We start from the raw sequence: 24,574 nt of genomic DNA on the forward strand, positions 1-24,574 counted from the left end.
TTTCTGTAATGAAAACCAAAACAAATTTTGTAACTACCTGAAATCATTGACATTTTCCGAGGTATGCCAAGAGAAAAATATGGACGAAGCATTTAATATATTTCATGAAACTTTGTGTTTGCTTTATAATTTGTGTTTTCCAAAGGTAAAGTTAAAAATTAATAATAAACCTCAAAAACAAAAATGGATCACAAGAGGCTTAAAAATATCTACTAAAAGGAAAAGATTGCTTCGCTTTGCCTCTTATAGAAATACTGACAAAACTAAAAAAGAAAACTATGTAAAATATTGTAAAATACTCAAAAAATGTATTTCAACGGCACAAAAAAATTGTAGTAATAAATTTTTACTAAATAGTCAGAATAAATGCAAGGCCTCATGGATTCTCATTAACAATGAAACAAAAAACCGCGAACTGAAGCTAGGTATTTCAAAGATTGACTTAAATGGTAATATAATAACAAATACAAACAAAATAGCTCAAGCTTTTAACGACTATTATACTGACATATGTGGTGACAAATTTATTTATGACAACGAAAGAAAAAGAAAAGTATTAACTAATTTAAAATCTACTCCTAACTCCCTCTTCTTGGAACCTTTAAATGTAAAAGAGACGATAAATTTAATCCAGTCTCTTAAAAATTCTAATGCATGTGGGTATGATGAAATTCCTACAAAAATTTTAAAATACTGTAGCCATGAATTAGCTCCTGTATTAAGATATCTCATTAACTTATCTTTTGAGACAGGACAGTTTCCTGAAAAATTGAGGTTTTCTATAGTTAAGCCCATATACAAAAAAGGGGACACGTCTGAAATTGGTAACTATCGCCCTATAACGTTGATACCTGTGCTATCAAAAATATTTGAAAAGGCTATGCAAGCTAGGCTAATGAAATTTTGTCTAAGGTTCAACATTATCAATCCAGAACAAAATGGTTTCCAAAAAGGAAAATCCACTACTCTAGCTTGCTTCAACCTGGTCCATGAAGTTGTCCTTGGCCTAAATTCAAAACAATGTGCTACTGCGCTTTTTTTTGACATGTCTAAAGCCTTTGACCGGGTAGTTCATGACATATTGCTGGATAAGTTAGAAGTATATGGAGTACGTGGAAACGCGCTACAGTGGTTTAAAACATATCTGGAGAACAGACACCAGTGTGTTGAAATAACCAAATCAAATCACGAAAATAGCACATGCCGATCTACTTACAAACCTAACAGATTTGGTGTACCCCAAGGCAGCGTCTTGGGACCGCTACTTTTCTTACTTTATATAAACGACTTACCATCTGCTACCAAACATAGGTGTATTTTATTTGCAGATGATCTTTCCGTAATAATCAAATGTAACGCTGACAAATTAAATCTCTATGAATATGACATTAACAATACTATAAATGACATAATGAAATGGCTAAACCTTAATAATCTGACTGCTAATTTAGCTAAAACGAAATATATACAATTCAATGTAAAAGGACGTAAAGAAATTAAAATGGACATAAATTATAATAATGAAATAACCTTGGACCACGTAAATAATTTGACATTTTTAGGTATCTTATTGGACAAAAACTTAAACTTTTCATGCCATATTGACAATGTGTGTAAAAAAATTAATAGATTTGTTTACGTCCTTCGAAGATTGACTAGAATTACTTCTCTGAGTGTATCGTTAAGTGCCTACTACGGATATGTTGCTTCTGTTATAAGCTATGGGCTCATACTTTGGGGAAATGGTACCGATATACAAAGGGTTTTCATAGCTCAGAAAAAATGCATACGAGCTCTATGTTGTAAAGGGCCCTTTGAAACATGTAAACCATTATTTGTGAAACTAGGCATACTCACTGTTCCCGGGATGTACATACTTGAAATTTACAAATTTGTAACACAACATCCAAAATTGTTTAAAACTGCTGCTGAGGTATACCCGAGAAACACAAGGTCAGCAAATAGACTAGTATTTGACTTCTGCCCAAAAATCGCACTTTGTCATAAAAATTGTTATTCTATGTGCATTAAGGTTTATAACAAAATTCCTGAAAGATTTAAAATAGGTCCTGCAAAAGTAATGACCAGGAAGCTTAGGGAATGGCTAACCACTTCCTGCTTTTACAGTGTTCAGGAATTTCTGGACAAAAATTTGCATGTTAATGTATTTTAGCAGAATAGAGCACTTTGTATTTACAACACTATCTGTATCAACCTATTCTTTGCAAATAAATGTCTTTGTCTTTGTCTTTGTCTTTGTAATTTACAATTTTACCCAAAAATCAATTATGATTTACAGTAAAAGAAAAAGTGAAATTTTAACACCATCAATGACGGATGCTCTTTTGGTTATGGTTATTATGCGTTCGCTTTCTTCTGTAACTCGTATGGTTCCGTATGGTATAATCGCTGGGTTTGCAATACCTTACCCAATACGGTCAGCTTGATAACTTGTCTCCGCGACAAGCTTGAAATGGGACAGTTTTACTTAATCCTTTAATTAATAATTTTATGACTAAATCATACGACTTTTAATTGGTTGTTCAGAAAGTAGTTTTGTTCCAGGATTAGAATCTTTCAATAAATAAAGTTATATTCACTTTAAAGGGAGCATAGTTTTAAAATTTATTGGATTCCTAAAGTACACAGTAAAAATAATCTAAACTGTAATTTATCGAATTCTAAATCTTTTATGTAAATTCTTTATTCTTCCTACTATAAACTTTCTAGTCTTATTTTGTTTTGTTTTTTTTCACCTAAATGTAACAAACAATCATTCCTAATAATTTTTAGTAAACTGCTACATGCTTTAAATATATCTAACCGCCTTATAAATATAGATACATTACTCGTATTTAAATTACATTTCATGATCTTATTTTCACAACAATTAATTTATCGATATGTTTTAACACCTTATTACCGAAAAATAAATAAAATACGCCGTTATCAAAACTCAAATATGGGAGGCAGTTCGCCAATGAGGGACACGCCTCCCAGAGTTACTTTCTCGATACCTTGACCTCGCCTCCGTTTGCGTGCAACACTTGCACTTGGGTAGGGTTTCAGCTTATTATTTATTTTTATATTATTATTGGGCAGTGGGCAGGCCTCCTACTAGGTGGACCGACGATCTGGTAAAGGTCGCGGGAAGAGCCTGGATGCGGGCAGCGCAGGACCGTGCATTGTGGAAAACCTTGGAGGAGGCATTTGGCTGAAACGAACGAACGAACGATATTATTATTATTTTTGAGGAGAAGCTACCTATAAGCTAGCAATAAGCTATAAGGGGGAGACTACCAAACAAGAAAGAGAGGTAAAGTCGTCTGTTTCAATGAAAGGAAATTCTCGATCTAGTTTTTTAATTGATTAAAAAACTAAATCTTTATTGTGGCTTCGTAAATTAATACGACTAGCAGCGCTCTATATAAATTTATCCAGTATTAAGCCCTTTTAAATTAATTTTGTTTTCGAATTACAGATTCATGTGAGATGTAGGATGCCTTGGAACATAATCCCATCCTAATTTTATATGCCCACAGTAAAAGTTAAGTAAATAGTGGCACCCCTAAGCCAGCTTTCAGCCGGCTTTCAGATCCGGTCGATTTCTGGCTTCTTACGAAACCTTCGTTCACACTAAACCTGATTGAAGGAATGCATTTTTGAAAATGTCTGTCCTTGATGTACACTTAAATGAATAAATGCGTTGTCAGTCCTCTATTTAACTAAGAAGAATACAAGAAAGTGCTGGAAATCGTACTTTATGGTATTTTTAAAGATGATAGCGTGGACTTCCATATGCTGAAATTATGATGATGAAGCAGCCTACTGTAAAATTTAAATAAATTAATATAAATAATTATCTAATTCAACTAATTCTATTGGCTTTTTCATTTCGTATCAATGTTAAAGCGCTTGCCAAATTAATGGTGCAATAATTCAATAGAAATATTTTTTTAAAGTTACAATATTTGTTGCTAAATATTCTATCTACGGTTGCAAGTTGCATTAATTAGTTACTCTAGACAGGATGATTAGCATATAAATCACAGCAAACACTTTAGTTAGAAGATGTGGAACTGTGGACACCTCCAGACTGCAATTTACCACAGCTCTATGTAATATAGTAGTGTGTTACAATGTTTATAATTACTACATTCAGGGCATAAGTTGGTACCACCACAGATAACATAATACGACGACTAATAAAACTACTGGTGTGTAGTTGCTCGATTTTCTAAAAAAAAAGAATAAATTCACATTAACTAGTTAGTCCCAAAGTAAGCATAGCTTATAACAAAGTAAGTGTGGTCATAAACGTCTAAAAAACTGGGAATCCATGAATAATGTTAACAAATCAACAAACATGTGCTACTGAAGGTTATTTTCATTATGATGCTATCATGTGAACCAAGACTGTTAGAGACCGGTTAATTGATATGTCGTTAGTTCGAAAACTGTTTATATTTAGATGTTTTATCAGTGAGTTCGGAATTTTTTGATTAACTATAAATCGTTTTAAATTGCTTTATTTATTCTTATGAAGTGACCGACTCTCAGCGCTGGCAGTTTTTAAAAACACGAAATAAGATTAAAAGATGAGCGAGGGCATCCACATCTATATTAGTACATTCACATTTTAGAATTATGTCATCACTAGCGGCCGCCCGCGACTTCGTACGCGTGGATCCCGTTTTACCGCCTTATATAGGGGTGGAGTTTCGTAAAATCCTTTCTTAGCGGATGCCTACGTCATAACATCCTGCATGCCAAATTTCAGCCCGATCCGACCAGTGGTTTGGGCTGTGCGTTGATAGATCACAATGTCAGTCAGTCAGTCAGTCACCTTTGAGTTTTATATATGTATTTAGATTAACAACAGGTAATTTTTTAGTCCACTGCAAGAGCACGGCCCTCTCAAATTAACCAGAAGCAAATGGAGTATAATTCTAATCAAATGAATAGTGGATAATTCTATTTTATTACATTTAAATTGATCCTAAAACTCTACATTTAGTGCACATTTGTTTAAATTGCACCAATCAGAACAGAGCTAACGCAGCTGTGATTAATGGGCGCGGTGCGGAACAAAGCGCACGCGCATTGAAAACGCAAGGTGAACGTTAAGCTTGTGTCTGAACTTTGTATAATAAATGCATGTAATGCGTGTAAATATGAGTATTAATGACCCTTTTATTTATTCATCTTCATTTGGTCTTTGCCTAATATTCCCAAGACTTTTGAATACTTTAAATAATTTAGTGTGCAGCTTTTCAATCGTCTGGGAAAAAAGTAATGTCTTCTTTTGACGTTTAAACCTTAACAACAAACGAGTATACACCTGTCAGGTGCAAAAGTCGTAAGTTTAAACACAGGTTAGATCAGATTTCTTTAGATTCGTATTTTGAAGGATTCGGATCAGATAGTGCGAAATCGCTCTTACCCCTTTATGAATAAAAGTTACACCCTAGTTGAACTCTGGCTGAAATTGTCATTTAGTATAAAAATGTCATTTTAATCCAAGGTTCATCATAGGTGTAACTTTAATTATTAATAAGGGGGTAAGAGTTCTGTCCCTTTCTCAAAACTTTTATTTTAAGACTATAGAATACATAAATATTTTTTGGTTTAGATAGGTAGTTACTGAAATAATTCAAAATTCTATATTACCAAGTAAATATTAGAAAGTAATTCACAATAATTGGCCTGAACCGCAACAGGGTTTAAGCCAAGGCTCGAGCTATATATAGTGACACATACAAGCTGATATATCTATATAGATATAAATAATGTGTAACACTGGATTTAATACGAGTATATGTGAGCGGTCGAAGTAAGCGGTGCCCCAGATAACGCATATCCTGCGTGTATAGGTTCAATTCCCAGGCTTGTTAAATATTGTATTGAGACTTGACCCTATGCGAGATCCTTTATATATTGTTTATTTATCTTTTTCATGTTGAGGTTAAAGTTTCTTTTCTGTAAAAAGTATTTTAGAGGTTGTTTTTTATGTCAGAGTTTTAAACGTAGACCGCCGTTATATACCTTCACTTTACACACAGAAAATTTCTTATCTCGTAGAAATCGTAGTGGTGGTACTTGAAGGGCTACTAATTTTATTAAAGTTTAATTTTTCATCAATAACTGTAGTGATGCAAAGTGAGAAGAAATAACCAATAACGAAACATGTAATACGAGATTCGCTCTTATATAATAACTTAAATGAATAACTTAAATTAAAAGAACATGTTTTGTATTTTGTCTCCTCAGACAACTTTCTTAGAATTAACAAAAGTTCAGCTCTGAATTTTCCAAAAGAAACCTCAACTTTTAATCCATGAATGAAGTCATGGGCGCACCTTGTAGACTCGGGGCAATGTCCTGTCACTGACTACTACAATAATTAATCACTGTACCTCATAAGTGAGAGGTACATTCTCAGACCTCAATCCACACACTGGCACAGAATATACAGGGTGTCCCAAAATAGTGTCAAGCCGAAGCCCAGAGGTAGAGCATCACTAGAGCTACCCCAATCACCGTGACTTTTGATAGTTTTCGAGTTACGATTTTTTTTACAACGTAAAAGATTTTTAACGTTTTTAGTTCACATTCGTGTTATGGATGTAAATACTTCTGAATCAGCTAGGTCTAGTATTCATCTAAGCGCCCAAGCGAATAATCATAACTCGAAAACTATCAAAAATCGCGGAACGTACTGGGGGTGATTCGGGTAGCCCTAGTGATGCTCGACTTCTAGGCTTCGGCTTGACACTCCTTTTTTGGACACCCTGTATAGTAGTGGTGCTTATTACACACGCCCTCAATTCATGCGTGAACACTGGACACGTGTACTCTATTCATTATCTAGTGGTTTAAGCACCCCATTTGACTATGTCGTTAGTTTTAGCTCATTAAATTGAAGGTCTGAATATATATCTAGGTTTTTAGATTTATTATTGATTAAATTATATTGGTGTTTCGTGATTATTGGTTAACATTTAATGCGTAAGCATTGCTTAAACGTTAATTTGTTTATAACTTTCTTTGCATAATATTTTATTGGAGAGTAGATATACCTATCGTAAAAACTTTCCAAGAGTTTTCAACACTTTACCGCTTAGTCTTTTAACGCTCTCGACCTAGAAATTACTTATAAATATTTTAATTATAAATTTCTTATTCTTATTCTTAGACGTCCTGGGTTCGTTTCGTACCAAATTTGAAAGTAGAGTGTAAAAACATTTTAAGTTTTTGTTACCAGTTTGTTTCCGTGGCAAAGGCATGCCAAATGATTAATGCTTTAATGAATTCATGTACATTTAATAAAGCTTTTGGTCCACTAACATGAATCAGATGTCCATCACGGCTCAAAAAATCAAAATCAGACATCAGTGTTGTAGGTCCAGTTGTTAAAACGCCAGAAATTCAAAGAAGAAACACACAGATTTTAACATCCCCAACAAGCGTCTTCAAATCATCATAAGTCTTTCAGTCTCAGTCTGATAACATAAAGCCTAATCAACTATATTTGACCTTTAAATTAAACGGCATACTATCCAAATCAGTCAGCTAAGTAGTAGCAATACCGAATCGTGTCGCAAGGCACCGATATTTGTCGTGATACCACTTCTTTGTCCCAGCCCAGTCCAAGGTTGTATGGGAGCTTTGTGAAATTTTTCGCATTGCTATCTCTCAAGTTAACTGACCATGTGAAATCGCTCGTGAGTTAAACTGACGGCTTGTTAAAAGCCTATGAGTTTTTTTCAGTCACGCTGCCAGCAGTGACAGATAACTCAGGTAATTTTGTTCTTTATTACATTGGTGTAAAATTCAAAATCGTGGAGGAAGGGTGTTCGTTTTGTTAGCTGGGGTTGGGGTGCTGGTGACTACATTATTAAATTAAAACTAACCTTTGTGAGAAAAATTATACGACGCTAGATCTTGTATAAGGCACCTCAAGAGTGAATGTTGTAAAATAAGTTAAAAACTCAAATATAGGTACCAATTTTCCCATTTTTATACACAAAAGTGTGTTGACGTCTGCTTTTTCATAGGTTTTTCAAATACCGGCTGTTTAACAACGTATTTTTATAACAACTCGCTTTATGGCCAGTGGAGCAGAAAGTTTTACTGACATTAGGTAACGTTATCATTTACGCAGATTGGATTTCAGTGTTAGACAACGATGTTATCGATTTGGATTTGATTGTTTAGTTACGGTTAGAAATGTTAGTTTAGACAAAACGAAAGTACGAGTTTTTAATCCTTAATTTGGAACTCCTTCTATGTTGTTTTAATTGAAGGTTGTTGATCCAATGTCAGTTCAACATTTCCACTTGGGACAAACTTCACTTCATAAGATGGGCTTTACTTGCGGTCAAGATGTAGATACTGATTACACAGGTGGTGGCAATAGTCCAGAAAGTTCCAGTAACTGACTCTTTGTAACGTTTTATATGCATTGACGTGGTCTTTATATAACATTGTTTTCTTTTTTTGTTTTTTTTTTCTCTCTCTTTTTTGTGATCACCGTCCATAACGCCCCCTGATGCGCGCCTTCTTGACTGGTAGCCTCAATATGGGCCCGGTCAAGAGGGCGCGCAATCCGCAATCTTCATAGTGTTGGTTCCCGCTGAAAACCAGCTTCTCGACATGGCGCTTGTTATGTCGCGAATATAGCTGAGCGGACGCCTCTTCAGCATATATATGTACTGTATTTTTATTTTATTTTTCTATGCTGAATAAAGTATTCTTATTCTTAACAACCTCTATATACCTCTATTTCTATGCAAACCTATTTTACGTTATAGGCGGAACTATCAGTTCCGGACACCATGTACATCGTTCCTGCTAGATCTTTAGGATTAAGTAATGTAACATGGTAATCAAATACAAAGATATAAATACATCAGTTAGTCTAGGAAACGTTTTTTCCGTGCTAACAAGATCTGTTTACTTTTATACGTCAACCTTGAGTTAACTTTAATCTAATCCAGCTTTAAATAGATCACTGTTTGATCTAGACCTTTAGATCTTCCTGACATACCTACTTAAAGACCAGGTGCCTCACATTGTTTTTATTTTGTGTCTTATGTATATTGTAACAAAGACTATACTGTCTGCTACAGACGTTTCTCATACGGTAATCTGTTTCGGCACTTTATCCATTAATCCACACTTGCTATCATTTGGACGGTTGTCATTTGGAATCGTGCATGAAATTGAGAATCACGCTGATTTGTTGTTATGATTGCTTTGTAAAAGTTGGGAAGATTAGACTTTGACCTTTAGCTAGTTACTTTAAGATAAGTTTTACTACAGTAGAGTGTAAACATATTGACGATATTTAATTACCTTTATGACCATAAGAATTTTATTCAGTTAAGTAATAAAGGTGCATAACGAGATTACAAAAAGCGCTGTCTACGATTCAGTACTAATGTAATCAAGTAAACTTTTTTAACAATTCGATTAAATATATTTATAAAAACATTTTTCTGACTATCGTGTACGTATCCAATGTACGTATTATAGCCGAAACTATCGGAGTAATTAAGCGTGTTTTTATATGTGGGATTACAAGTCGCCTACTACAGGCTAGTTTGGTATATTTCCGTGTTTAGCCACTTAATTGACCAAATGAAAAAAAAAACCGTCTAAAAATAGCTCGAAAGTAACATATTATCTACAGCTCTCATTACTAAGTTGTTTTATTCTTATCTCATGTTCGTAATAGCCATCTCCTACATTCCTTCGTCATGTAATACATAATCGCATTGTTATGTATTAAGTAACTAAAACGCGTTCCTATGACCGCCTCATCATTCCAACCATTGTCTTTTATACTGACTGCATACTTTCTTTGTTTCCACTGCATTTCTGTAACGTTTCATAACTGTGCGCTGCAATGTGTGTAATAAATCTTCTTGAAGAGGCATTCAAAATTAATGATCTCAGAAGATGTATTGTATTATCTATGATGGGTTTGCATAAACACGCAAAGTCTGCTTTGGCATATCGATTAGAGATTAGAACATTATGATGATTGTAAATCATTTGTATTGTAATTATTCATATTAGTGATGTTAGCTATAAGTCTGCATTTATAAGTTTGATCTGATTGATTACGCACTAAAGTGACTTCACTTGTAAATTATAGTACATAAGTATTACCTATGTGAATCATAAAGGGAATAGATTAGTTTTGAAATTCACCAAACTCTTTTTCTGATTTTCAGGGAGAAGGTGCGAGCAGAACCGGCAGAAGATTAACAACGGCACCTGCACCCGATGGAAGGAGTCCTGATGACAGTCCAACGCAAGAAGCACAGCCTACTTTCAGGCCTAGGGGCAGCAGAAGACGAGAAGATGTTCCACCTCGAGAAGTGGTACGGACGAGAACGAGAAGCAGGCCTGCAGAAAAGACAGAAGCTTCTTCAGAAGCACCGACGCCACCACGAAACGAACGATTAGACTCGAGAAGAACGCATCGAACCCGCAGCAGGATAGAAAGTAGTTCCAGTACTACTCCACCTACCAGAGAGAATATTAGTCGGAGCCGCTCACGAACGAACGTAAGACGCACATCTACGACCACTACTACTACGACCACAGCTAAACCTTCTACTACGACCACGACCACAACCACGACTCAAACTCCAGAAGTATCTTCTCCAACTATCGACGAAACTAAGATAGAAGTGATTAGTTCCACCTTTGAAGATTTAGCTAAAACCACACCGTCGGAGGAAAAAACGGTCGACCCAAACCACCAGTTCAGAAGACGAAGCTCCACTACGCAAACAACAGAAGCTGTAACTGCAGCGCCAAGGAGGTTACGAGGTCGCGTTAACACTCGACCTAATGCTAGATCACTTGATCTTGATATTGCAGGCACTACCAATACATTGACAACAGCTGATAAAGGGCCAACCACTCTAAGAACTGGTGATTTGAGGAACTCACGAAAACTCCGATACAAAACAAGGCTTTCAGAAACAGACACGAATTTAACTGGAGAAGGGATGAAAACTCAAAGCGAAGTCACAAAATCTAGTCAGGACGAAGAAAGCGTAGCTAGTCAACCTGAAGTTCAACCATCCGCTCCAATGATCATTGATAATTCCCTACAGCAGAGTACCGAGGGCTTACCATTGAAAGAAACTTCATTGAAAGTGATAAAGATGATGAAAAGGCCATTAGCACGAGGGAACTTCAGATCTCCAGTACCACTAACTAAAGTAAAAACCAGTGATGAAATAAGCGAAGATGACAACTACCCGGAGAGTTTCAAAGCTTTGATACAAGCAAAAAATGCATCTGTAAGTATTTATTAAACAAAAAATAATGAATTCATAATAACAAGAAAGATCATTCAGCCACATTCATAGGTCCAGATTAAAATAACTATTTAAACTTGAGATATTTTTGATTTTGATCTTAAATATTATTTTTAATATAATTTTAACCTAACATTCGAATGAAATCTCAACTCTTTACATTCATTGAGCATTCACAATCTCATTGTATCGCAAGCTGAAGCGTACAACAATCTGACATCTACATTGGCTTCTAAACATTGGTATAACAATTGGCACTAAATTTACAATTTCAGACACAAACGAGCTCTCCCGCCAGCGAGAGTTTGTCAGTGAAAGCATCACAGAAAGTTTTCAAAACTTACACTGCCTCCTCACAGTCGACAAACACGGGCACAAACAAATACTCAAGGGTAAAGTTACACCATTACAAACAGGAATTGTGATCACCGACCCAGTTAATAAGATTCGTAATTACATGAGTCAAACGTCTCTTTTTTGATTTATTAGACTTTGAGTAAACATTATTTACATACACTTTGATTATGTGATTAAATTTTGATGTATCAGATTTTTTAATTCATATCACCTTTTTCAAATCAACTTGAAATAATATCCTGAAAAACAGGATTAAAGTAACTCTCAAAATAGAAAAAAAATAACTTATTGTATGTGCTGCAATTTTTTCAGTTCCGCAGTAAATTGAATGCTGAGAAAGACTCTAAGAAAGAAAACAAGGAAGAATCGTCCACTGATGGGTCTTCATCGGAGTCTCCTAAGCCAAGGACTGTTGAACCTAGATCAAGAGGAACTTTTACGCCGCGGAGGCAGAAATCTACCTTTTCTCCAGCTGGAACATCTACACCTTCTAGTGCAAGCACCGAAAAACCTCAATATAAATTTAACAGAAAGTTTAAAGTTACGACCACGCAAGCACCTAAAACTGATGATACTAACAAACCAAAAAGGACCGAGTCAAACGTAATACTTAAAAAATCGATAGCCAGATCTACATATCAGCGTAAAAGCTATCCAAAGAAAAATTTTACAACTGAAGCACCTACCTCTTTAAATAACGATGTGACTGTAAAACCGATTAGAAGGAAAAATATTTTACCAAGAACTTCTTACTACAGTCGGTCACGTAATAACAAGAACATTTCTACGTCCACTACTACAGAATCAACGGAAGAAGTCACTACTGACAAATCTATTGCAAGTAAAAAAAGTGAGAACACAGCGGATATGCCTTTGATATTTACTCTTCTGAAAAACCCCTCAAACGCTGACACTTCAAGTGAAAAGTCCCAACAACGGAATAATGATGAAGATCAAGAAATGTTTATTATAGCTGTAACAAGCAAAGAGTCCCAAGAAAATAATTTGATGAATGATGTTACTAATACCGCTGAAGAAAGTGAAAACAACCCTGTTTTTAACACTTCACCGACAACTGTAAAATATCATGCTAACTACAAAGATGCAAACGCTACAACGTTAGATAGTAAAGATCAAGTGATATCTTCAACAATTACACCGGTAAAGAACATTCAAACAAGGAAATATAGTCGCAAACGCACAAAATCGTACGATCAATACGAAGATCTGGAAGCACCTAAGCCTCGTGAGAAGGGCTTAAGAAAATACAGTGAGTCTTTTTCAAAAACAACCGAAGCATCCACTAATGGCGTAAGTATTTAGAATATTTTAAAGATGTAAAATAAATTTATTATTTTGGACCTACGTTGTTGATTTCCTTTTGCAGATTAATGCTGATCAAGAAAAGCCAAAAACCCGATTTAGTTCTAAATATAGGGGTCCAAATGTAGATAAACCAGCTTATAAACCAACCGTACCTACGGTAACACCCTCGACTGTAAGTATGCTTGTTTATAACACACGTATGTTAATATAAGAATAGCAAAATGTTAATTAGATTGAAATTAAAACTAAACTGACGCAGCTTAATATGAACTGCGTTTGTGTAACAATACAGAACTCCAATTTGACTGTATTATTATTACAGATGACTGTTAAAAGACGTGACATTAACACTATGCAAAATTCCAACAAAGCCCCTTTATGTAATTGGCAGTAAGAGTAGGAAAAGGGACAAAATAAACATAAATTGAACCATAAATCAACCATACATTCACAAAAATAATCCCCATTTCAAAATTTGCTATTAATAATTCATTTTTAGTTATATTAGGAAGCAAAAACTTTTGCACTTAGTTTTAATTTAAAAACTAAAAACTTAAGCCCAAATTCTAAAGTTGTAAAAGTTATTGTTTCTGAAAAATATATTTACGTACGGTGTGACCACACAGTGCGTTGTAGCCCAGTAAAGTATCATAATAATATTGTTGTAAAAAATGTAAGAGAAATTCATAGACAATGAGTCTACTCATGTATCATTTCGTTCTAGAGCTGCAATACATAGTGTGGTCGCAGCTTTTCTATCATCTTAACGATAACTTATTTATAAGCAACGCTACCGCTACATATAAAACTAAAACCCACCGCACTATTTAAGTTCCGTATTGCATTATAAAAATAATAATAACAAGTTTCTCATTGCTAAAGGCTTGGCTGAAATTCTTCGTCACTGACCAACTGTTGACAAAGTCTGTAGAGGAGCCAAATTGGTTCGATGGAGACGATACACGCGATGTCACGACAGAATCCATGTCAAGACAGGTCATCACCACGCCACCAATCATTCACGTGTCATCCATAGAACTGGTTAATGGATTCATATAGTTTAACATATTCATTCATACACATTCTTTTGTAATTCATTCAGTTGGGTGCTAAAGAGATATGACTGTACTAGTTTGCATTTAAGTTTAGTTGAGGATGTTTATTTATTACTATTTTGTAGTATTATTTACATTTTATAATGATTTAGGTTATTTAATTATAGAAAAATATCTCTTTAGAACAAAACGAAGTTCATTACCATGGTCATGCATAAATTATCATTAAAAGTTTTTGCGTTGAATTTCAATTGAACCAAATAAAGTAGTATCTACAATCAAATTATAGACGCAGGAGCTTTGCAAACTAATATTTATACTTTTGTGAAATTATTTGTAAAATAGCATTTCACTAACATTTTTGAAAAAGTCATTAAATTGTATAAATTTTACCACTTGTTTCAATGTGCAGACATTTTCTAGTACCTTCTCTTTACTCTTTAAACACCGACTCGCTGTTCTCTACTTTGATACCAATTCATATAAAGTGGCTTTGGTCTTTGCACAAGTTTCTGTTTCTTTGAATCAAACATTTACACAGCATACTTTTCTTATATTACACAACTTCTATATTCTATTTATATGGGTGAGACTACTTCTTATTTCAGGTAGAGGGAGAAGAAATTTATTTAGGGCCAGACATGAATGCTATCTCCTTTACTAAGACACGAAGTACACTATCTTCAGCGGACTTAAGACTTTCGGAGAGTCTGGTGAAGTCATCACATGTCATGAACGTTGAAGCATCACATCACTCGCCTTCAGTTACAGTATCAATATTTGATGCTTTAGCTGAAATACTTACGTCCACACCCAGACCCCGACTCTCAACAACAACAGAAGTATTGATAAACCAATACACTAATAACGATGTAACACAGACACTCAACGGCGTGAGTAACAACCTTAATGTAAATAGTGTCGGAGGCTTGCCGAGTCAAGACCCGTTACTGACAACGATAGCTGGTATAAACACAAACGCTAAACCTGTACAGAACACTGATCAAACCACACCAATTGTGATTAACCGTTTGTCGGTTGGGGAAGGTGTCACTCCGTCACTAAGTACCAAAGAGGGAAACGTAGATTCTGTGAATACAATACGACCAGTTCCCATTCCTACTCCCACGACCCCTGTTTCCGCAAGGAGACCCTTCGCTATAAAAGTTTTGTACTCTGATACAGAATCACCAACAGACAGAATTATGACTTCAACTGAACCCTCATCCGTTCAGCCATCGACTGACCCAACAATGGTATATAACACTGTATCTGATCTTTTGTTACCCAATAACAATTTAGTTTCGTCTGAACTAACTAGCATGTTAGCTAATAACATAAAAAGTATTATTGAAAATTTGGATGAAAGTAGTAGATCTAGAGTTTCCTCGGATATGGCTGAATTATTAAAGTCACTAATTCCTAGGGCGATTGACGGACTTGCGACTGTAGTTAAAGACGTAGACATAATACCAAATACCACTCCTTATTCTTTGGAGGATATTAAAGATACTGAAAATGTTGTTATAAATAATGACGGTTCTTTGGACATGTCTAACTTTAATATCATCCAAAATGGTTCTGTAAATAGCACAGTAAATAATGTTGGCACAACTGTTATTGACGCAAATGACAGCAATCAACCTGTAAATAGTCCTGGCACCACACCACAAGCTTCAAGTACTGTGTCTGTATCTACAAGTCAGATTACAACAAGTTCAACACCTAACACCATTCCTGTAAATAATATCCAATTGACGACAGAATCATCTCGGTCAACGACTGATACTTTCCCTCTTAGATTTTCTGACCAACTAGATACAGACGCAGTTACTGGGAACGTTGAAATTACAGAACGGTCTAGTGTTATCCCAGATAATCATTTATCGCCAATCCCCTTTTTAACTAATTTTAAATTTGGTGATTTTATCACCAATCAAACGGAAAATATCACTTCTTCCACTCAACCTCAGATAACACGTTCGGCTGCTGCACTTGCTACGCCTTCTCAAGATATTTATAATCTTGATGTGGAAGACCCCAGTCAGGTGTCAAAATTCCAATTGTGGGTGCTGTCGAAGAAAGCTAGGGTCTTAAAAATGATTGAAGATCTTATCCGCCAACATAATGACGAATTAGCGACTGTTACTCCTCTGACTGAAATACTAGACCAATCTAACAACAACGTACAACTTTCTGACCGTCTGACTAGAATAATGAACACAATGACTTCTTCTACTACTGAAAACAATGACTTAACTACTCCTATGACAACTCCCCTTAATTTAATTCCATCTTCGACATCTACGGAATCTTCCATAATAAATGGCCTTACAACTATTAATGGAGATGGGAATAATAACGGAGTTGCATCAACAGTAGAGCCTGTTGCCACTCTTGCGAGTAACACTGAATCCGCAACGTCTCAAATGTCTACCAGTTCTGGTATCGGAATGAATTCTAGCGAGACATCACTGGAAATGACGGCACAGGCTCAAATAGATATCTCAAGCAGAGTCAGTTCGGAAGATGTAACAAGCAGTGAAGGTATTATCGAAACTACAACAGCGTCAGCATCTATGGAAACCACTACGTCCTTGAATATCGAGATGACAACTGATACCGAATTAGAAACAACAACTCTAACTGATGTCGAAAGTACAACCACTACACAAACTAATCAAACAAAACAAAACCTTATTTCACAAGTTGAGGTCAACGTCGCCGGTCAGTCTGCTGTTCCGAAAAAAGACTACGTTATTTTTGGAATTTTACCGAACAATACAGTGGTACGTAAAGACCCTAACGACGATGTGCTGGAATCATTAACAGAAGCAACTCCTTACATCGTTTACGGTGTGCTACCCAATAACACAGTAATCCGCAGATTCCCGAACGGAACCAGAGTACCACGAGTCATGCAAAAAATTGACATACTACCAATCAGTCCATGGAGTTTAAGAAACCCATACAGCCCCATCCATAATAATCCGGCCATTGTCAGACCGCAGTCTAACCCCATCCGAGTATCCACTAATATCGTGACATCCACAGACACCTCAAATAACGGAACGGAAAGTCGATTAACCAACGACACTGTAAATAACCTACAAATGATGGTATTGACTTTACGTTGTTTAGCTTGAACGCTGTGCTTGGGGCTTCGTTTCACTGCCGCCAGGAAGTAGTTCGAGGATGCATGAGGTCTCCGGGTCTATCGTAAGCTCTGCATGCATTGCACGTAACGCTTCTTAACATTAACAAGGCAAGGCATAACATTTTATTTCATAATTTGCAGATACCTTCATCGGCACTTAATATAAAAGAAAGCAGTTCATTCGGTATAACTACTGCCACAAAAAAGCCGCCTACTGAAAAAAGCACAGCCTCGCATGTATTGAGTTTACGCACAACTACAATGCTACCTTCTCTTGATGAGATTTTGCTTAATAGTATATCTTCGGCTGCTAAAGAGGAAATGGTCATATCATCCATGACGAGCTCTACTCTCAAACCAAGAATATTAACACTGGATATCGATCCGGAGGTATAATAATTATTTAAGTCAGTAGTTGTTGCAACTAATAGGAAACATATTTGAGTCATTCTAGTAGTAATCATTTTGGGTTGCACGGATTATTTTAAGTCTTAAGGCCGAAGGTAAGTGGTGGCGGGTTGCAAAATGGGTTAAGGTTTCTGTTTATATTTTTTGATCTTCGTAGTTTTGTGACGTATCTAAAGCATTTTTTCTACAAATTGCAGACCAAACAAATTCGGACAGAAAAACCGGGTGATGGGACTGGAAGTGCTGTATTTAAATTTATACCCATTGACGAAGTCACGGTTGCACCACAAAATACAAATGTTTTGAAACTAGCTTCACCAAAAGTACCTTCTACGATGAGCACTGAGAAGGCTGAAGTACAAACTGCCAGTACAATGGCAGCTACTGAGATGAACACACAAACACCACAAATTCAAACACGAATAGAAATACCGAGCAATCCTACGACAACTGCGGCGGTAGAATTAATAACACCATTTACAAATGTTGAAACGACTTCATTGCCACCTTATACTGCAACTGTGGGTGAAACTACAGTAGAAGTAACTTCGACAACTCAGACTCCAACCACAACGTTGGCTCCAACAACGACAACCACAACTGAAGCAACAACAACGACTGAGGCGACAACAACTACTACAACAACAACAACTATGGCACCAACAACAACAACGACAACAACTGCAGCTCCAACAACAACAACGGCGGCTCCAACGACGACGACAACAACTGAAGCCACAACAACCACAACTACGCCAGTGCCTACAACTACAACACAAGTGCCTACAACAGTTCAAACCACTTTTGTCCCATCTACGACACCTGCAGTCACAACGGAAGACGAAAGGCAATATCAGGAAGACGCTCGGCTTTTGCAAGAGTTGCTAAAAGGCACTGTAGCACGAAATCCTAAAAACTTAATCTCGCCCTCCAATATAATACTCGGTGGAGTGACTACAACTGCCCAACCAACAACTAATACTGCATCAATAAACGCCCAGCAAATAAATGAAGCGCAATTGCTACAAGCTCTGTTATCAGCTACGGGCCAAAAATCAAATACTTTGACTATTCCTAACATCGGAGGAAATTTAAGAATCACTCCAGGGCCACAAACGACGACAGTAAGATCAATAGAGGATGACATTCGTCAGTTTGAAGAAGACACGAAGTTGTTGAAGGCATTACTGCAAGCTACCGGACAAAATCCTGCCAACTTTAATATTCCAACCTTAAACGTAAAGTTGACTACCACCACTGCTGCACCAACCACCACTGTACCCACTACAACAACGACAACGCCTAGGCCAACAACAACTACCACTCCCAGGCCAACAACAACAACTGCTAGGCCAACAACAATGAAACAAATAACAACAACACAATCAATTGACGATGATATTAAAAAATTGGAAGAGGACACGAAACTTTTGCAAGCCTTACTACAAGCCACTGGTCAAAACCCAGGCAACCTTAATCTCCCCATAATAACAGGAGTCACGTCAAACGTGAGAATAGCATCAAACCCGCTCACAACTTCACTTGGTTCAAATCCAACTACACCGATAAATGTCAGGCCAGTTTACCAATCGAGAACGACTACCCCTCCCACTCCCGTTTTCACGTTTGCTCCTAGAAGTGCTTTCAATACGTTACAGACGACGACTGAAGGTGGAATTTCGACCACATTACTGCCTTTTAACCAGAGGAGAAGAGGGCCAACGACCACAGCTCGCAATGTAGAGTCAACCACGCTTTTGTCCGGACGCCGAGCGCCTGGCGCAAGGTTCACCACAACGACTGACATGCCGAGCACATCTACGTTCTCTGTGCAAGAGGATTTAGCTTTCCTCAAGAACCTGGTGAGTGAACATATTAATTAATTTCAACAAAGACCATGTTATTAAATGTTCCCATTTAAATACTATGAAATCTAGTTTTAAGGCTTCCAAACGAACTTTAAATCACTGTATTTATACTCTTAGAGTAGGCGCACACCGTTGATTTTTCGTCGGACGATAGTTTAGTCGGGCAGTTGATCAGTATGGGCATGTATGGGAGTACGCCGATTCGATTTGGCCGATTTTTCATAAAATTTAAAATCGGGCACAACTATCGGCCAACTAAAAATCAACGGTGTGCGCCTACTCTTAGACTGAGTTGCACCACCTAACTTTGACCGTAACTACAACGCTAACCGGTGCTTTTTGTATATAGAGTTTGACAGATTTTTAAAGTTTGTCAAAATTAAAATAAAATGGTGCAACCCAGCCTTAGTTTTACTAATAATTTCCGGTTATTTATAGGTAAAATTAAATAATGAATCTAGCAAGTTGACTGTTGTCATAATAACTGAAATTATTCTTAACTATAAACTTAACTGTTCCAGAAATCTGTATTGAAGAACAACGTCAACAATGAAGATCCAGAATCTTCTCTTGCCAACCGCATCATCGCTCTTGCCGTTGAAAGAAGCCTGAACGAAATTCAGTCTTCTGACCGCACTGGAAAAGCTATTGCAAACAATGCTGTAAATGCAATTCCTACTACTACAACAACATCAACTACAACTACTACAACAACAACAACTACAACGACGACAACAACACCACGCCCAACTACAACAACACGTCCAACAACAGTTAAAATTACACCATCACTAGAGGACGATATCAAACAGTTCCAAGAAGACACAAAACTACTGCAGGCTTTACTAAAGGCAACCGGCCAGGACCCATCAAAATTCAATATACCGACACTACCGAATCTACCAACGACACAAGTGAGTGCAATAGCAACAAAAGATTTGAAAATCCTTTCGAATCTACTTGCCTCGCCTTCGCCTCTTAACGAGCCTTTTGACTCATTAACAACGAAATCTAACACAAGGACGAACAAACAGACGACTAAGACTGACAGTTTAACAGCTAAGCCTTTTGGAGCAAAGATTGCTGTGAAAGACAGCTTGAAGAGTGTGCAAGATGACGAAAAATTGTTAAAAACTTTGATCAAATTGCAGGACGTTCAAGAGACGACGACGCAGAAAAACAAATTGGCTATTACAGGTATGAGTATTACCATATTTTTTCTATCATGTGGCAGTTACAGTATACCTACTTGATCGCACGTGCGTGACAAACGTAAACACCACCTTGATTTATTTAATTTTGAAAGTAAACAATGTTTTGTTCTAATTAAGAGTCTAGAAATAAGCCAAAAAGACCAATTTTATATGTTTTTATTACTTGTAATAAAAAAATGTAATATCTTTTTTCTTTCTATAAATGTCTATGAATGACTTTAATTCATTTGCCTCTGACAAACTAGAGAGGGTTTGCTTTTGTAAATAATTAATCTATTTAAATCTGTTAAGATTTATGTGATTGAGAAACACGCAGAACAATAGTAATCTTTTAACTAATGTCGACCTAACTATCGAATTCTATTATTACAGCTATAGACTAATTTGACAGTGACTAAAACCTATTCATAAACATTTTCAGGGCATACATCGGACGAGGCTTTGCAGAAGCTGCTACAAAACCAGAACAAGCCTAAACCGTCCGGCATGGTCTCTGAAGCGACGCAAGCGCCTATGTCTCTAAGCACGGAGTTTGGGAAGAGCAACGACGCATTGCTGGCAGCGCTGCTCAAGGAGCAAGGCTTCGGGCCCACCACGGCAAGTTCGTTGGATGAACAGCTCCGACTATCTGTTAGTCTTCACTTTTCTACTCTTTAAACCATCAAAATAATTTTAAAACTAAGATTTACCAACACTTTGAATACTCTACCTTTGCATCGTAACGCTTCTCGTTCATTTCAATCGTAGACTAATTTTGAAACTTGAAATCGATGACCTTATGTAAGAATTAAACCTTTATTTTTTAATGCTCATATGGGTTATATTATTACCTAAGGCAATAAATTTTTTCAAGATTTAAAATTAGTTTTAGATAATTTTAGTATCTTCAATACCTAATCCATTTCAATCTTAATTTCTACTACGATTTCCCTTTCATCATTTTCAATAACGACACATTTAACGAGCACCCCTAGAATAGTCATAATTTAACCAGTAACAATAGACCTAACTGTAACCTCGTAGGCTTTGCTCAACCAAGTGGTAGTGACGCCGAAGGCGAGGAGGACTACCACGCCGCCGCCGCCGCCGCCGCCTCAAAGGAGGCCTGTTCTGGATGGCCTGGCGTGGCTCTGGCAGCAATGGAGGGAGACTGCGCCAGGCCCAGCCCCAGCCAGGCCTAGAAAGCCAGCGCCATCCTCCAGCCCCACCATCTCATCATCAGCATCCACGAGCAATCGAGTCAACTGGTTTGGCTCCGGACCGTTCGTCGGCAATGCGGACGATAAGCCGACATCGAACCGAGTGGGTTTCGCGTCTCTTTTACTCAAATTGTGCGACTGGGGTTGAGGTGACGGTACCAGATCTTAGATTAAATATAACAATTTTAGATCATTTCGTCTCGTTTACTAATACTAATACTAGTTGTTCCTATTTAATCTAAGTCTGAATTTGTGTATAGTGTTGAGGGAATGGCGGTTGGGAGCTGTACATAGACGGTAGGTATAAGATAATGAATTTGTATTGTATAAAAAATATTTCATTTTTGTCTAGTTACTATTATTTATTAAAATTCGCTTCATCGGCTTGTACATACAATATTTTTTTAAAGCAACGCGTTTGTGTAATAAATGTTTTGTGCTAACTTGTTGTTATTATTTGTTTGTGATTTTTATAGTTATAAAGCATAATTAAATACTCTTGGAGAGAGATTACATTTTAACAATTTGTTTAAAAATATAGTCTATCTCCATAGTTTGTTGTAGTTTAGTTTTTAGAAGTTTTCGGTAATAATTTGAATTTCTGTGTCAATTTGGTGAATGGACCGTGTTTCTAAATATTAACACTATTTGTGTATATCTTGTAAAGTATATAGATAAATTAATTGTACATTATGTAGTGTTTTAGTTGTTTTTAACCATTCAAAGTGTATATTTATTCAGTGTGAGAGTTACAAACTTTGGTGAGTAAAAATCAAAAGTTATGATTTTAAAATACGATTGGCTTTTAACAAAAATTTAGAATAAATCATTCTTATCATCGCCGATGCGACTAAAATGCTTTAAAATGTTAATTCCATATTCATTAATTAAAAATAATCCATCATTCAAAAAAATATTTCAATAAAAAAATAAATTTTAATGCCTCAAAAGGAAATTGAGTAATTATGTGAGTTATCAAGACGTTATGTATTCATAATTTCTAATCTACCTATCATTTTATTTTCTGATGTTCATACTTGTATCTATGTAAGATATGTAATTTATGTAAATATTTTGCATGGTACTAAACATTTGCATGGACAGCACACTGTGTTACACTTTTCTCACGAGCACCAACTACAAATTTCTACTATTTTGATGACGATTTCTTTATTTACTTTATTATTTTCTTTACTAAGTACATACTTTTTTTTGTCATCAAGATAGTTCACAATCTCACATTACGCAGCTTCAGCACTTCTATCACCCACTACAATATTTTTTCATTTCAAGGGCAGATCTAGCAATGTCTCCTTTCGACTTCTTTAATTTTTGGGAGGTCAAATAGATGACGTAAATTTTACCAATAAATTAACTTTAAAAACCAGTTATTAGTTATAGATAAGCTCACTTGCATTAAAATTGTTTTAAAATAACAATACTAACATGCAAATGAGCTTAAAAAAGAAAATTGTTTTCTAAATTAAACTGTTACATCTGCCCTTTCTCATCCATGTCTAATTTTGCCTATCAATCCGGTCGAAGTCACGCTATGTGTGCTGATTTGGGTAATATTTCTTCAAGTAAGACACTGATTAAATGTTCCATAAGTTCGTCAAATAGTTTATCTCTCGGTATAAAGTAACAGAACTTCAGGATTGAAAACTGGTTTGTTTCAGTTGTATACGTTACGTTACGAAAATTGTTTGTGCCGGCTATGTAAGCTGGATTTATTATCAGCTGTTCGATTCCAACTAGTTACGAAAGTACTTTTGACTATAGAGCTCACTTTCCTTAAGAGGTACCTACTCCTCCTGAGGTAATCCTGGCACTTCTTTGACTAAATTACAGCTATGGTCTTTTCTTTTTTGTGTCTAATAATAGCCTTACCTAGTCTAAAAATGGGACAAGTTTTCATAGCGAAGCTTTAAAGATTATAATGGAACATTTAATGCATTAACTTGACTATATCAGCACTATAGCGTGCCTTAGCCACCACTGTCGCTGTGTGTCTAACCGGACTGGTCTGGGCCAGGTCCCCTTGGACCCCCCGAGGGCTGTGACGTCAGAGCAGACCCCGGGCCGGGGGCAGCTGGTGTCAGCCGCCATCAACGTCACTCGAGCATTCTCGCAGTTCCTTGGAGCGGCCATACAGGTATACTTTGTTTTGGATTACTTCCAATTGGGTCGAATTCGATTTTTTTTGGATTGTTTTCTTTGGGGTATGTTTCGAGAATGTAATTTTGGAACTTTGTCTTGTATTGTATTATAATTATTTTGTAAAGTTGATGTTCACAGGAATTCCAATTGGCAATATTTCGGTTTGTCTTGCTTTTATCATTCAAAATTTTTAACGACAGTAATTGTCATTCACTCACTATTAATTTAGTCATAAATCTAACTTAAATCATGATCACAATCACAATATTGTTACTATTCATTAATTTAAAAAAATGTTTACTGAAATAATCACAAAACATGATCATTTTTAAATCCTCCTTAGTTGAAATTTTTAGGTAGGTATCTTTTTAATGTTACCTACTCTTTTAAATAAAATTTATCAATCTTTTTTTGATGAAACCTATAGTATCGTAATACTGTATTTGAGTTGATAAGAAATACAGTATGTTACAGTAATCACCTTGAAA

At 36.1% G+C, this 24,574-nt stretch overlaps 1 protein-coding gene across 16 annotated transcripts in view; it reads left to right on the forward strand.

Annotated features, from left to right (window-relative positions):
• LOC135073392 (mucin-2-like) overlaps positions 1-24,574 on the forward strand; it is a 133,030-nt gene that overhangs the window by 106,070 nt on the left and 2,386 nt on the right. For 3 of the 16 annotated variants that reach the window (XM_063967552.1, XM_063967553.1, XM_063967554.1), the window contains exons 4-16: positions 10,242-11,324; positions 11,618-11,734; positions 12,012-13,010; positions 13,087-13,197; positions 13,908-14,066; positions 14,689-17,199; positions 17,379-17,627; positions 17,843-19,507; positions 20,035-20,427; positions 20,665-20,710; positions 21,149-21,357; positions 21,751-22,029; positions 23,962-24,213. In XM_063967552.1, the coding sequence (XP_063823622.1) occupies positions 10,242-11,324; positions 11,618-11,734; positions 12,012-13,010; positions 13,087-13,197; positions 13,908-14,066; positions 14,689-17,199; positions 17,379-17,627; positions 17,843-19,507; positions 20,035-20,427; positions 20,665-20,710; positions 21,149-21,357; positions 21,751-22,029; positions 23,962-24,198 (8,058 nt within the window). In that variant the 3' untranslated portion in view covers positions 24,199-24,213. Of the gene's footprint in view, positions 1-10,241; positions 11,325-11,617; positions 11,735-12,011; positions 13,011-13,086; positions 13,198-13,907; positions 14,067-14,688; positions 17,200-17,378; positions 17,628-17,842; positions 19,508-20,034; positions 20,428-20,664; positions 20,711-21,148; positions 21,358-21,750; positions 22,030-23,961; positions 24,214-24,574 lie in introns of those variants that run through there. The other 13 variants (XM_063967555.1, XM_063967560.1, XM_063967561.1 and 10 more) reach the window with 13 other exon arrangements.

This window comes from Ostrinia nubilalis, chromosome 7, assembly GCF_963855985.1.
Source record: "Ostrinia nubilalis chromosome 7, ilOstNubi1.1, whole genome shotgun sequence".
In the NCBI taxonomy this organism is placed as follows: domain Eukaryota; kingdom Metazoa; phylum Arthropoda; class Insecta; order Lepidoptera; family Crambidae; genus Ostrinia; species Ostrinia nubilalis.